At 41.1% G+C, this 14,013-nt stretch overlaps 1 protein-coding gene across 4 annotated transcripts in view; it reads left to right on the top strand.

Annotated features, from left to right (window-relative positions):
* Nucleotides 1-14,013, top strand: part of KIF21A (kinesin family member 21A) — a 174,738-nt gene that overhangs the window by 66,698 nt on the left and 94,027 nt on the right. For all 4 annotated transcript variants that reach the window (XM_077835186.1, XM_077835178.1, XM_077835170.1 and 1 more), the window contains exons 4-5: nucleotides 7,267-7,416; nucleotides 8,663-8,797. In XM_077835186.1, coding sequence (XP_077691312.1) covers nucleotides 7,267-7,416; nucleotides 8,663-8,797 — 285 coding nt within the window. The remainder of the gene's footprint in view (nucleotides 1-7,266; nucleotides 7,417-8,662; nucleotides 8,798-14,013) is intronic.

Below are 14,013 nucleotides of genomic sequence, written 5' to 3'. Positions count from 1 at the left end.
GACATGCGATTTGCAAGTGAATGTGGGACCTCTCCACTGGCATCATTTGAGAGAAAACAGTAACTAGTCCATACCCGTGAAAGTTCCAAAATACTGCCTTTTTCAGCAGAATGTTTTAACTCATTACTAAGGCAGACCATTGCCATGTCAGTACAACTATGAAAGATTCCATGCTTAATTTTTGTTACTTGCATCCAGAAATGCTTATAGCAATTAGCGTGGTATTTCTCATCTGAGGCTGTAAGGTCATTTACACTAGCTACATGTACGGTGAGCTCCTGTTCATGCCCTGCTGCCTCAAATATTTCTTTGTTGATTTTGAATGTTGTTATAGAAGAAAGTTTTTATTTGGAACTTCCATCCTGGCAGAAAAATGCAAAGACTCCAGTTCACTCGGGGGACCTTGCTCTGTAGCATTGTTGAGGTTTTGGTCATTATAACTCTAGATTGGGTTTGCAGTTCATCCTTATTCTTTGATGAAGTAACATCAGTGGATTTACGAAGTCTGCTAATTTTACCTTTGTGTACGTTGCATAAAAGTTTTTATGCCAAAGTAAAAATTGTGTGCATGCAGGTTGAAGAGCTGTAAGGGATGCAATTAATAGAATTCTATTTTGGAAATCCTTGAGTTTGTCTTGCATTGGTTGCCTTTTGTATTGTAGCCAATCCCTGTTCACTGGAAGTCCTTCTTCATTTGTTGGAAAATATTATTTTTCTCATTAGATGTTGTTGAGGGAAAGGTTCAAGACTCTCTCCATGTTTTGTCTATGGAATACCTGAGAAACAATAAATTTAATTATTAACTACTGCATGAATGTTGAATAAATGATAAATGTTTATCAGTATGTAGCTTATGCCATGGCAATCCAAATCAATACTCAATTCATGTAGACTGTAAGCAAAAGTCAGTTTTAGGTTAGTTTAGGGCTTAGGGCTAATAATTACCTAATACTAATGTTTATTTTTGTAAGAGAGGAATTTATGGAAACAAACTATATCATACTATGTTGTGTATGGTACTTTGTGAAATACATAGCAGTGCATTTAATTCCTTTACGATATCAAAATACCTCAAAAGTATTAGTTTACTTAACATTAAGTGTTGTCATTACTGCAAAATCAACAAAATTCAAGTGCATTTCATTATGTGACCAGAGGAAGAAGAGAGTATGATCTTCAACAGAGATTGCTCCCTGTGTTTTCTGATAGCACAGTATTCCAAATTTGGAGCATATTCCATATTGAGTACCTCTCCTTTACTTTCTGTTTGGTTGGGGTTTTTTTGAGTTATAAATGGTAGCCATTTTCTTTTTTGTTTTTACTTGTCTTAAAGTTCAAAATTCAGCTTGGTAAACATCACTTTCAGATTCAGCACATTCAAATTAAGAAAGAAAATATGTTTACCAAGTTTTTTCCAGAAATGTTTTATTTCATTAATATCAATTTATCTGGGAATTTGGCCTATTTACAACTCTGCTTCTGTGTAAGAGGGTGGGAGGGCTAATATGGTTACAATATGGGCCAGTGTCACCTGTCCCTTCTCTCACTTGGTAATTCTGTGAAACTGGACTAGGGGCGCTTAACGCCAATGGCATTTGTGCTCCTTCCCCCATTCCTACATTCCGAACGCTTACTAGTCTGCAAATCTTGTGAGTCTGCACTGGCTCTCCAGTTAATGTATCTGTTCTCCCTCCCCCCCCCTTTTTTTTTTTAAATCCAACATATTGCTAAACTACAAAATCTGGTACTGCACAGTGGTTCTCCCTGTCACTAGTGCAGGTTGAGAAAGTTCTTTTGTAAATTGTAGGAATTTGTGTATTGTTTAATTCGGTATTTTGTCGCTGGACTCTATCTAAATCTTTTAAGCTCCGCTCATCTCCATGAGCTTCTTTGTAAAAAGCTGCTTGTTTGTATAAGATGTTCTACGTAACTTTAAAACATATGACTAGAGTTTAATAAACCTTACTTTGTTGTCGGACTTGCACACTTTTGCCACTGTTCACTTTAGGCACAAATTTTAAACTCTCTGGCTAATGTTTGACTAGAAGAATAATGCACAATGAATAGTTCAAATGCTAAAACTGTTCTATTCACCCTGGATTTGGACTTTGCTTTCTAATTGTTTTGAGACTTGGAATTGCTCTACTTCAACTTGGATAGTAGCAACACGAGCAGTGACACAACCTTAAGAGAATATTTACTGGATTTCAAGAGTTTGTGCACCATATAACAAACACTACAAACATTACTGTGATTGTTGTAATCCCCAAATACTGTTCTGTAACTAAACAATGCAGTGGAAACTATAGATATAATTAGTTGTTATGCTTCTGTATCCTGTGTAAAAACCATGGTAACTCTGCCCTACTTCCTCTCATATCTTTGAACACTTTGTCTAAAATGGCTACCTTCTGATAATTGAAAATTGCTTCTTGTTCTTGATACAAGCTGTTGACCTGCACTCCGGGCCAGGAGGGCCATTTGGCGTGGGCATCAAGCTCAAAGGGGGCCTCAAATTTGGACACTTTTAATTTTTTTTCCATTTGATAAGTTTTTTGCAACTTGTTTTTATGTGCATCCCTATAGGACCAAAATGTGACACACGCTCTCAGCTTAGAGCTGCAAATTTAAGCAAATAAGAGATGTGATTTGGTAAAAGACATAATTTTTGTTATAGATTTTGTCATATTAAAGAGTTAAAAATGTTCATAAATATTAATAAAAATGTATTGGTTCTGATGGCACAAGATTAGACTGATGAACGTGTCCTCTCTGATCAGCTGATTATATAAACAGACCACTACTCGTGGCTGGTGCTGGATCAAGTGCATGTTGAAAGGTAGAGAATTGTTACATTTTAGTATCTTTATAGTTTTGTGCCTAGTTGACTAAGGAATTATTTATGTGTGAGAATTCCTCTTTAGTATCTTCATGTGGTAGGCAAAAGAGGTGACTGGTTGGTTGGCTGAGCCCTAGCTTGGTAGCTTGGCCATCATCATAGGCTTTTGAAGTCTATAGGCCCAGATTCAAGGTGAAAATTTGTGAGGACAATCTTGTACAGTAAGTTTCGTGAGGGCACACGTTTGAAATATTTGGACATTATCCCTCTGTCTGTATCCGTGTCTGTGTTTTCTATATATATGTCTTCCCTTTGTCCTCATCTTAGCCTGTTATATTATACCTTGCGTGCTTGAGTTTTGATTCAGTGATAAGGATAATAACCTGTCTGACTGTTTCATTTTGTGTTCTCAATTAGTATTCCTTTGTTTAAGTCTTTTCAGCATTTGTGTACCATTCAGCATTTGTGTACATGTTTACAGTAGAAGATTTCAAGTGTAGATAAGCTGCTTATTTACAGCAGAATATTTCAGGTGTGGATAGGCTACATATTGACCAGACTGATCACTATGAAGAGGAGATTTGAAAGTGGTGCAAGCAAGAGATGGCGAAAACAACTGAGCTCAAAGCCAATAACTTCATTCACCTTACCCAACAAACAATGCTACAGATAATGACACCTCTGCAACTGCAACAAGTGCTATTTCAATGCCAATATCTGAACATGAGGACGGTAGTCAAGAAGGAGAAGTGTCAACAGTAACAGATGCAGCAGAAGATCCTGTGTACAATCAAGAAACTCAACAGCCACAGGAAGATGCAGATCTTAATGCAGCAATTCATGAGTACCATAGGTTTGACTGTAACTAACACTGGAATTATTGACAAGAGCAATGCTGCCCAAATGCAATCTTTTCTTCAAATTAGTTGTTTTAAAATTCCAAGTAGCATTCCACGAGATGCAGATAATCATGCTTTCCCTACTCATCTGCTGACAAAAACTCTTCCAAATGGTGAGACCTGCACAAAGGACTGGTTATGCTGGAGTACGGAAAAACAATGTCTGTACTGTACACCCGCTTCATTTTGAACAAAAGTGCTGCAAATGCATCAGTTCTCTCTGATCAATCAGGATGTAGCATCAACAGAGGTTGGAGGAAGTTGAAAGACCGAATACCATCACATGAGAGTTCAGCGTCACACAAAGAAAACTATGTTGCATGGAAATCAGCCAGTAGGATAGCATCAGCTGAAAGTTCAGTTGAGAATCTACTCTTGATTGAACTCTCTACAGAAACTAATAACTGAAAAAAACTTCTTGAGCACATCCTGAATGTCATCCTTTTTCTTTCTGAGAGGGGATTGATTTTCTTTGGTTCCAGTCAACGTATTGGTGATCATGCAAATGGAAACTTTCTAGGCATAATTGAGCTCCTCAACAAATATGACCCACTTTTATCAGAGCACGTTAAACATGTTCAAGAGTCACAAGAGAGTCAAAAGTACATGCAAGTCCATTGTCTCTCCACATACATACAAAACGAGTTTATTGAGCTATGTGGGTCACTCGTACAAATAACAATTCTTGATGAGATTCGAAATGCCAAGTATTTTTCAATCATTGTTGATTCCACTCCAGATTGTTCTCACAAGGAACAGACTACTATGGCTATTCGATATATTAAGATTGTAGACAGCTCAAAATTTTCAATTGAAGAAAGATTTGTTTTGTTTGATACTTTCACGAGAAAAACTGGAAAAGAAATTGCTGCTTGAGTACTAGCAATTCTAGAAGGTTTTAAGTTAGATTTTCAGGTCTGCATTTGTCAGGCCTATGACAATGGATCTAATATGGCTGGGAAGTACAAAAGTGTACAAGCAGTTCTGTGTGAGCATAATTCACACACTCAACCTTGTAGGTGTTGACTGTGCTGAACCATGCAAGGAGGCAATTACTTACTTCGGAACTGTTCAGCAAATGTACAAGCTCTTCAGTAGCAGTCCACAAAGGTGGGAAATGCTGAAGCAATATCTTCCCGTTTCAGTGCATAGGATGTCCAAAACTAGATGGTCTGCATGGATTAATGGTGTTCAACCAATTGCACAGCATTTGAATTCAGTGAGAAAGGCTTTAAATAAGCTTGAATCTCAATCTCACTGCATAGGCTCAAACTAAACTTCAGTCTATTCAGAAGCACGTATCCAAATTTGAATGCATTCTGATGTCATCTTTGTTGGTGAAGCTGCTTACAATGATCCACCAAACTAATCTGGTAATTGAAGCATGAAATGCTGCACTTGATGTTGAGAGGGATAACACTGAAAGTCTTATCCATGACATTCAGCAGATACGTGAACAATGGGATGTGATCCTGACTGAGTGCAAATTAGTAGCACAGAATATTGGCATTTCATCTGAAATCTCCACCATTCGCAATTTACCTACTGAATCCAATGCCAAGCAGCATAATAGGTCAATGTCTTCCTTGTCATCGTTAACTCTATTCAGTCAGGTCTTACACATCGATTTGAGTCACTGCGACTAATCTGTACCCCTTTTTGGGTTTCTCTGGCAGTTCAACAGACGGAGTAATGAAGATCTACTTTCTGCAGCTGAACAATTTCAGCAACAGTACAACAAAGAAATCTCAAAAGATCTCAGTGATGAGGTCATCTTCCTCAAATGACTATATTCCACAAACTTTAATTTGGATTGCAAGCCAAAGGAATTGCTTCAAGAAATTCTCAAACTTGGACTCTCTGGGGTGTATCCTAATATCACAATTGTATTGAGTATTTTTGTCAGTTTGCCTGCATCAGTGGCTTCAGGTGAGTGCACCTTCAATGTGTTGAAGCAGGTAAAGAACTATCACCATTTAACTATGGGATAAGAGCATTCGAATGGGCTTCCCATGCTTAATATCAGCTGTGACATTGCACGAAAGCTAATTGTTTCCTCAATAATTAGTGCATTGATTTGCTCAGAAAAAGGCTAGAAAAGCATTTGTTAAATAAAAAAATATTCAAATTATGTCTCACTCTTTTTTTGGTGCCTTATTTTGTTTTCATGTGTTGTCATTTGTTTTTTTTTTAATTATGGCTAGAGGACTCAAAAGCTGGAAGTGACCCAGGCCTTTCAGGACCTCTGAGAGGGCCTGCCTGCATTTAAAAAATCCCACATGTGCTAAGTAACTAGTATGTCAAGCCTACAACTAGAAATAAAATGTTACTTCTGCCTAATTTGTCTTGCAAAAGTCACTGCACAGGAGTTGCATTCCACGCTATTCTTTGTGATAAGTGCATACACAGTAATCTCAGGCACTGTAATTAGGTCCTGAGGACCTTTAAAAATAAGTTTCTTTTTATTAGGTGCCTAAGTATTGATTTAGAGGCCTAAACTTACTCACACACATTTGAAAATTTTGGCTAAGCCAAGTTTTGATTCTCTCAGGCTGTTGGACAACAGCCTTTTTCTTAATGCTTGTTCTCTAAAGGCTAAATATTATGTGAATATTTGACAGCCTAAAAAATATCCTATACGTGTTGCTTGTATTATTTATATTAAAGTTGTGGCTATAGGCCCCAATTAAGATTTGGGGCCATTGTTGTAGGCAATGTAGAAAGGTAGAGTAAGAAACAATGCCCCAAAGAGCTTATCTAAATAGACAAGACCCTTTACCTACCTATTTTCTAACTTGCAACTAGAGTATGACTTGTAAGTTCCATGTCAGTTTCACAGTGTTATTGTGTGTGGTTGTTTTGGTATTTTTCATGTAATATTTTTGGATGGGTGGATTTTTTGTTTTACTTAGATATTCTGGGTATTCTAGGGCAGTGGTGGGTGAACAGGAAGGGATTAGCCAAAAGGAAAAACCAAAGAAGGGACATTGAGGGGAGGAAGGTAGATGGGGGTGGGAAGGATAGAGAGGAACATGTCAGGCAAGTGGGGTGAGGGACTGAGTGGAAGGAGGGTTGAAGCAAACAGTCAGATGGCAGAGGGGAAAGAATGTCCAAAGTAAAACTATAGAAAGCAGTCTGAAATCATTTGTGTCCAAAGGTGCCTTGCACTGAAACTGCTTCTGCAATTGCTCCGCTAGCTTTGAGTGTCTCCTCTGGGTTGGCTTCACCATAGAATTTCTCTCCCCTCCCTTCCCACTCCTCCCCCTGCCACATGGCTCAAATTGACATTGCTCATGTTTTTTTAAATTAGATAGTAAAAGTGCATAGATAATTAACCTCTGGTCATTTTTGTGTTCACTGATTGTTCTCCAATGCTGTATTTTATACAGTGGCCCTTATGGTAATTATTGATGAATCTCCTGTGAGAAGTCGATTTTACAATGTTACGTAAAGGTAATATGTAGATGTTTTGTTTTTTGTTTAGAATTTATTACCAAAAGTAATATTTTGTGCCTTTTTCTTTGCTAGCTTTACAATGAAGAAGTTCTTGATCTATTTGATACAACACGTGATATCGATGCAAAAAATAAAAAATCAAATATCAAAATACATGAAGATTCAACTGGAGGAATTTATACAGTAGGAGTTACAACACGAACTGTGAATGGAGAAGCAGAGGTGATAAATGAAAATAAGTTTATATATAACATATGCATCCCCAGTATAAAAATATGGATTGTCTCTAGTTTGATGGACAAACTTGTTAAACCCTGACTCATTTATCAGTCCTCCCCTGTCCTCCCCCCCCCCCCCAGTTCTTACTATAGTTCAAGTTTAACCATTTTCAAACCATAAATGCAGGCAGGGGGTGGTGGTGCTGGTGGGTAGAAAATACTAATGCTATTGTCCACAGTTTCTAACATCTGATAAACATAATGACTAAAAATGTAGGACTTCCTTTTCAGTAGTGACAGAAACTTCTGAAGCCCAGCAATTTAACTTAAGCTTAAAATAGAGATGAGAACTTTTGTTTCAGACACTGCACTCTTTTATGTCTTTAGATTGATACAAATAGGACCTGCATTAAGTAAGGGCTTGTCTTCACTACTGGTGTAAGTTGACCTTAGTTACACTACTCCAGCTACGTGAATAACGTCGTAGAGTCGATGTAACTTAGGTCGATTTACCCCAGTGTCTTCATTGCGCTCTGTCAACGGGAGATGCTCTCCGGTTAACTTACTTTACTCTTCCAAGGGAGCTGAAGTACCGGAGTCAACTGGACAGTGCTTTGCTGTTGTTTAGGGGGTCTTCACTAGACCCGCTAAATTAACACCTGCTGCATCAATTTCAGCAGCGTCGATCTCTCCAGTAGTGAAGACAAGCCCTAAGAAAGAACAGGAGCTGTGTTTAGCATAGCTTTATGATGGTAGTGTAGTTCCAGCATGTATATGTGTACCCTAGACCCTATGTATACTACTTTTCCCATGTTAGGAAAGCATTTTTAAAATGACTTTTTCAAATGCATTTTTGCTGGTCAGAATAATTTTACTGCAATGGTTTTAAAATTCTGTCCCTAAATCTTGTTAGTGCCCGTCTTGGCACTAATGTGGGAAATTGTATTGTAGATGGTGCTCCAGTACACTACTGCTTTAAGTGATGGAGGGATATCTTCTTGTCACTCATTGAGGAATATAGCTGTAAAAAGCTCAGAAGAGTGTACTGAGAAGCCACAGTGAAACCACATAACTCTTCAGTACACTCATAAGATTCCATGCTGTTTTCAATTAAAAGCAGCTGAAACATTAGTTGAGAAAGGAAACAATCTATTTATAGCAAGAGCATTTCTAAAGTGCAGGCAGGTAAGCGTAGCAACTCTTGCTCTTTTTAAAAAATATGGAATGTATACATTTTGTCTCTCTTACAGATGATACAGTGTTTGAAGTTGGGTGCTCTATCTCGAACCACTGCCAGTACTCAGATGAATGTTCAAAGCTCACGTTCGCATGCCATCTTCACTATACACTTGTGTCAAACCAGAGTTTGTTCTGCAATTGACACTGTATGTATTACAGATTTAAAGTACTTTGCTTTACTCACAACTTTTCCAAATGTGAATATTGATTTGTCAGACAACTGTTCTGTGTTTGAATTACGTTTAGTAAAAATATCACATTCATCACCATGCCATTTGCTAGGCAGTATGAATAATTTGATCTAATCTGTGCACATGTAATCAGCCCCATAGCTGGAGGCAATAGTAGACTTGTCAATTTCATATGTGAATCAACCACTGTTGGGCTGCTTAGTTCCCTCTTCCCTTCCTGTGAGAGAGGCTTTCAGTTGCTATTGGGAGGGGGAGAGGAAGTTCTGCCCATGGCACCTCTTATTGGTTATTCTGCCAGGGAGGCAGACGGGCAACCAATCATAAGGATCAAATTTGCTAGGAGGGTGGACCTTCTTGCTACACTGCAAGGATGGGCTCCAGCTTTAGCCAGAATCATGTCATGAAAAAATAGCAAGAGTTGGCAATACTTTGTAACAGGGGTCCTTTAAGGGTCAGGGGGCCTGGGGCCAGCCAGCCCTATTTTAGGTGGAGCCCCATTAAGAACTGGTTGGGAGCTGGTCGTTCACAAGGTCCCAACCAAGGTGAATCTCCTGCCCCTATAGCAGCCTGAAACCATTTTCACAGGAGGGAGCTAAAGAGCTGAGCCGCTCAGAGCAGCTCTGCTCCCCTCCTGTGAGCAGTGGGGGAAGGGTGGTTCCTCTGCTCCTTGCCCTTCTTTTCTCCCTCCCTGTGCTACCTGACCTGGGAACGGGGGGGGGGGTGAAGACACTCTGGAGTTTCCCCCCACTCCTGGAAGGGTGAGAGGGGGACCCCAGAACAGCCCCCCAGGCTAGGAGAAGGAGGTGAAGAACCACAGGAGGAGGAGAGGTGCAGTTGGGGCAGCTGAACTGATGGTGGGACCGAACTGGTAGGGGTGAGGGTTGGGGTGCTGAACTGATGGGGATGGGGACAGAATTAACTGCTGGGCAGGAGCAGGGAAGATATGGGGATGAGAGCTTCTGCAACAGGGTCCAAAATCATCTTAATGAATGTGGAAGAGTGGGCAACACTAATTATCACACACAGGAGATGTGCAGAAAGAGTTCAAAAATCAAAAGACAAACAGCCCCACCCATGGTCTTTATAGAAAAAAATCTCATAATTTTTGGGGGGCTTGAGTCATGATTTTTGATCTCTTGAGGTTGACAATACTAGTTACACGTCCTCTTGTCTGGGGGGTCTTTAGTAAGATCTTTTGAAGATCTGGTATATGACAGTACTGGATCCTGAAACCCAAACTGCAGCTGATTAAAAGGCTCTCTTGTGTTTCTACAGTGCCTAGCATAATGGGTTCTTGATCTTAATGGGGACCCTTGGACACAACCGGAATACAAATAAATAATCAGGGGCAGGGAAAGACGCAGTTCAGGTTTCAGGTTTTGCTTTTTTCCATAGACAGCAGCTTCTAGAGACATCGGTTACTAGGGTAACAGATTTACTCCTTTGGCAGACAGCACAGCAGATGCTGCCACCTTTTTCCTCTCCATGAAGGAGGGAGCATGCTGTAGTAGCTTCTGCTGCTCTGGGAGAGTAGGCAGCTGGGTCTGCAGTGGATTGAAAGGGTTCTACATCATCTACATTTATTCCCTCTGCACTTAGAGAAGTCCTTAAACCTATAGTTTATTTTCTAAGTTAGCAAGAATGAAAGGATGTGTTAATATTTAAGGAGTAAGAAAGGGGGTGTGTGCATGAGGTATAAATTAGCTATATAACTGTTACAGACTCAGAAGTAAGGTACTGCAGCTCTTAAGAAAAATGATGCATGGTAATAGCCTATTTTGAAACCTACAAAATCACCTGTGAGAAATGAAATGCTTGATTTCTAGTAAGTTTAAACCACAAAACATTGCAGTCAGAGACCACTATTGGCTGAGGGGATGCAAAAACTATCACACTCTGGTCACCAATTTTAAAAACAGCCCATATTGGTAGTGATTTGAAAATTTGTAATATTTTAACCAGTTTGCAGAATACACCTATATGAAATGAGTTGGTCTTAGTCCAGCTTCAGTGAACATGTCCACAGCACAGATTGCCATGAAAACAGACACTAATTGGTTCCCTTGATGCCAGTCTTAGCAGAGGATCCAAGGAGTAAATAAATAAGCACAGGGAAGGAACAATCTTCTTAACCCACAGGTTTCCTCCACAATAGGATTGACCCATATGGGAAGGACAGAGTGAGGACTACCGTTAGGTTTTGCTGCCTATGCTGTATCTGTTTTGGGATGGGTAAGTCATCAGTCTCCAGGGTAAACAGCAGCATCAAACACACATAGTCTAATAAGGACTGTTGCACCAGCCAGAGTAACCACAGTTGATGGCATCACACGAGGCATGGCATAGTGAAGTCCTTCAATCTGATTCAGTCTTGTGAATCCATTAATCTCTGGGGTGGCCGTACACGTGGTGCCAGGTAAGGTCAGGACATGCACCCGTTTGCACATTGATAGAGAGTTTTGTGCTGGGGTGCTTTTGTCCATCCTGATGACACTGCTGAAGGACATGCAGCGGTGCTTTAGAATATAGCATGTGATTGAAGGAAGGGATTATGACATTCCACATGAAGTCAAACCACTTTATGCTCAGAATTTGGCACTGACAGGGCACGTGGAATGCCTCTTGCTGCTCCACTTCTGCCTGTCAGAAGGTCCAGGTTTCTGTCTGGTATAGTGCGCAGGCAGTATGCAGGTTTGGTAGGTCCTGAACTTTATCTCAGTGCAAAGATATTGTTGCATTCCTAAGCAAGACCTAGGCTTCATGCGGGAGGTAGTGAGACCTGTTTGTCGAAGAACATCCAGTTTGCTGCAATGGTTTGAACTTTGTTTGCAGCCTAGGTAGATGAACTTGCTAACACTTTGCATGATACTTGACTCCACTGGTACTGGGGGCTCTGGTGGCCCATCTCTGAGGTTCTGGACCTTGGTCTTCTGCCATGAGATGTTAAACCCCATAATGCAGGTGGTGTTTTGGAGCTGTTGGAGGGCAGGTCTGAAATTCTCTGACTTCCCTCAGGATAAGGACTACTAATTCTTTTCTTAAAAAATGCTTTGGTGTCGCCTTATGACAATGAAAGAGAATGTTTTTGCTGCCACGCATGAGGATGTGGATTTGAGAGTGACTGACTGAAACCCTCCTATAGCTTAAGCCACTAAAGATAAGGTGCCCGACAGACTTTATGCAGTTGGGTGTGAAGAGATTAGGGTGTGCTGGTAGCATTTGTTACCACCTTGATGGAGATGGTGAATTTTTCCTAACCTCTTTCTCCCTTCATAGAATCATAGAATATCAGGGTTGGAAGGGACCCCTGAAGGTCATCTAGTCCAACCCCCTGCTCGAAGCAGGCCCAATTCCCAGTTAAATCATCCCAGCCAGGGCTTTGTCAAGCCTGACCTTAAAAACTTCCAAGGAAGGAGATTCCACCACCTCCCTAGGCAACGCATTCCAGTGTTTCACCACCCTCTTAGTGAAAAAGTTTTTCCTAATATCCAACCTAAACCTCCCCCACTGCAACTTGAGACCATTACTCCTCGTTCTGTCATCTGCTACCATTGAGAACAGTCTAGAGCCATCCTCTTTGGAACCCCCTTTCAGGTAGTTGAAAGCAGCTATCAAATCCCCCCTCATTCTTCTCTTCTGCAGGCTAAACAATTCCAGCTCCCTCAGCCTCTCCTCATAAGTCATGTGTTCTAGACCCCTAATCATTTTTGTTGCCCTTCGCTGGACTCTCTCCAATTTATCAACATCCTTCTTGTAGTGTGTGGCCCAAAACTGGACACAGTACTCCAGATGAGGCCTCATCAATGTCGAATAGAGGGGGACGATCACGTCCCTCGATCTGCTCGCTATGCCCCTACTTATACATCCCAATATGCCATTGGCCTTCTTGGCAACAAGAGCACACTGCTGACTCATATCCAGCTTCTCGTCCACTGTCACCCCTAGGTCCTTTCTCGCAGAACTGCTGCCTAGCCATTCGGTCCCTAGTCTGTAGTGGTGCATTGGATTCTTCCGTCCTAAGTGCAGGACCCTGCACTTATCCTTATTGAACCTCATCAGATTTCTTTTGGCCCAATCCTCCAATTTGTCTAGGTCCTTCTGTATCCTATCCCTCCCCTCCAGCGTATCTACCACTCCTCCCAGTTTAGTATCGTTCGCAAATTTGCTGAGAGTGCAATCCACACCATCCTCCAGATCATTTATGAAGATATTGAACAAAACCGGCCCCAGGACTGACCCCTGGGGCACTCCACTTGACACCGGCTGCCAACTAGACATGGAGCCATTGATCACTACCCGTTGAGCCCGACAACCTAGCCAGCTTTCTACCCACCCTATAGTACATTCATCCAGCCCATACTTCCTTAACTTGCTGACAAGAATACTGTGGGAGACCGTGTCAAAAGCTTTGCTAAAGTCAAGAAACAATACATCCACTGCTTTCCCTTCATCCACAGAACCAGTAATCTCATCATAAAAGGCGATTAGATTAGTCAGGCATGACCTTCCCTTGGTGAATCCATGCTGGCTGTTCCTGATCACTTTCCTCTCATGCAAGTACTTCAAGATTGATTCTTTGAGGACCTGCTCCATGATTTTTCCAGGGACTGAGGTGAGGCTGACTAGCCTGTAGTTCCCAGGATCCTCCTCCTTCCCTTTTTTAAAGATTGGCACTACATTAGCCTTTTTCCAGTCATCCGGGACTTCCCCGGTTCGCCACGAGTTTTCAAAGATAATGGCCAATGGCTCTGCAATCACAGCCGCCAATTCCTTCAGCACTCTCGGATGCAACTCGTCCGGCCCCATGGACTTGTGCACGTCCAGCTTTTCTAAATAGTCCCTAACCACCTCTATCTCCACAGAGGGCTGGCCATCTCTTCCCCATTTTGTGATGTCCAGCGTAGCAGTCTGGGAGCTGACCTTGTTAGTGAAAACAGAGGCAAAAAAAGCATTGAGTACATTAGCTTTTTCCACATCCTCTGTCACTAGGTTGCCTCCCTCATTCAGTAAGGGGCCCACACTTTCCTTGGCTTTCTTCTTGTTGCCAACATACCTGAAGAAACCCTTCTTGTTACTCTTGACATCTCTCGCTAGCTACAGCTCCAGGTGCGATTTGGCCCTCCTGATTTCATTCCTACATGCCCGAGCAATATTTTTATACTCTTCCCTGG

The sequence above is a fragment of the Eretmochelys imbricata genome, chromosome 1 (assembly GCF_965152235.1).
Source record: "Eretmochelys imbricata isolate rEreImb1 chromosome 1, rEreImb1.hap1, whole genome shotgun sequence".
In the NCBI taxonomy this organism is placed as follows: domain Eukaryota; kingdom Metazoa; phylum Chordata; order Testudines; family Cheloniidae; genus Eretmochelys; species Eretmochelys imbricata.
This window is presented reverse-complemented; position numbering and strand designations above follow the sequence as displayed.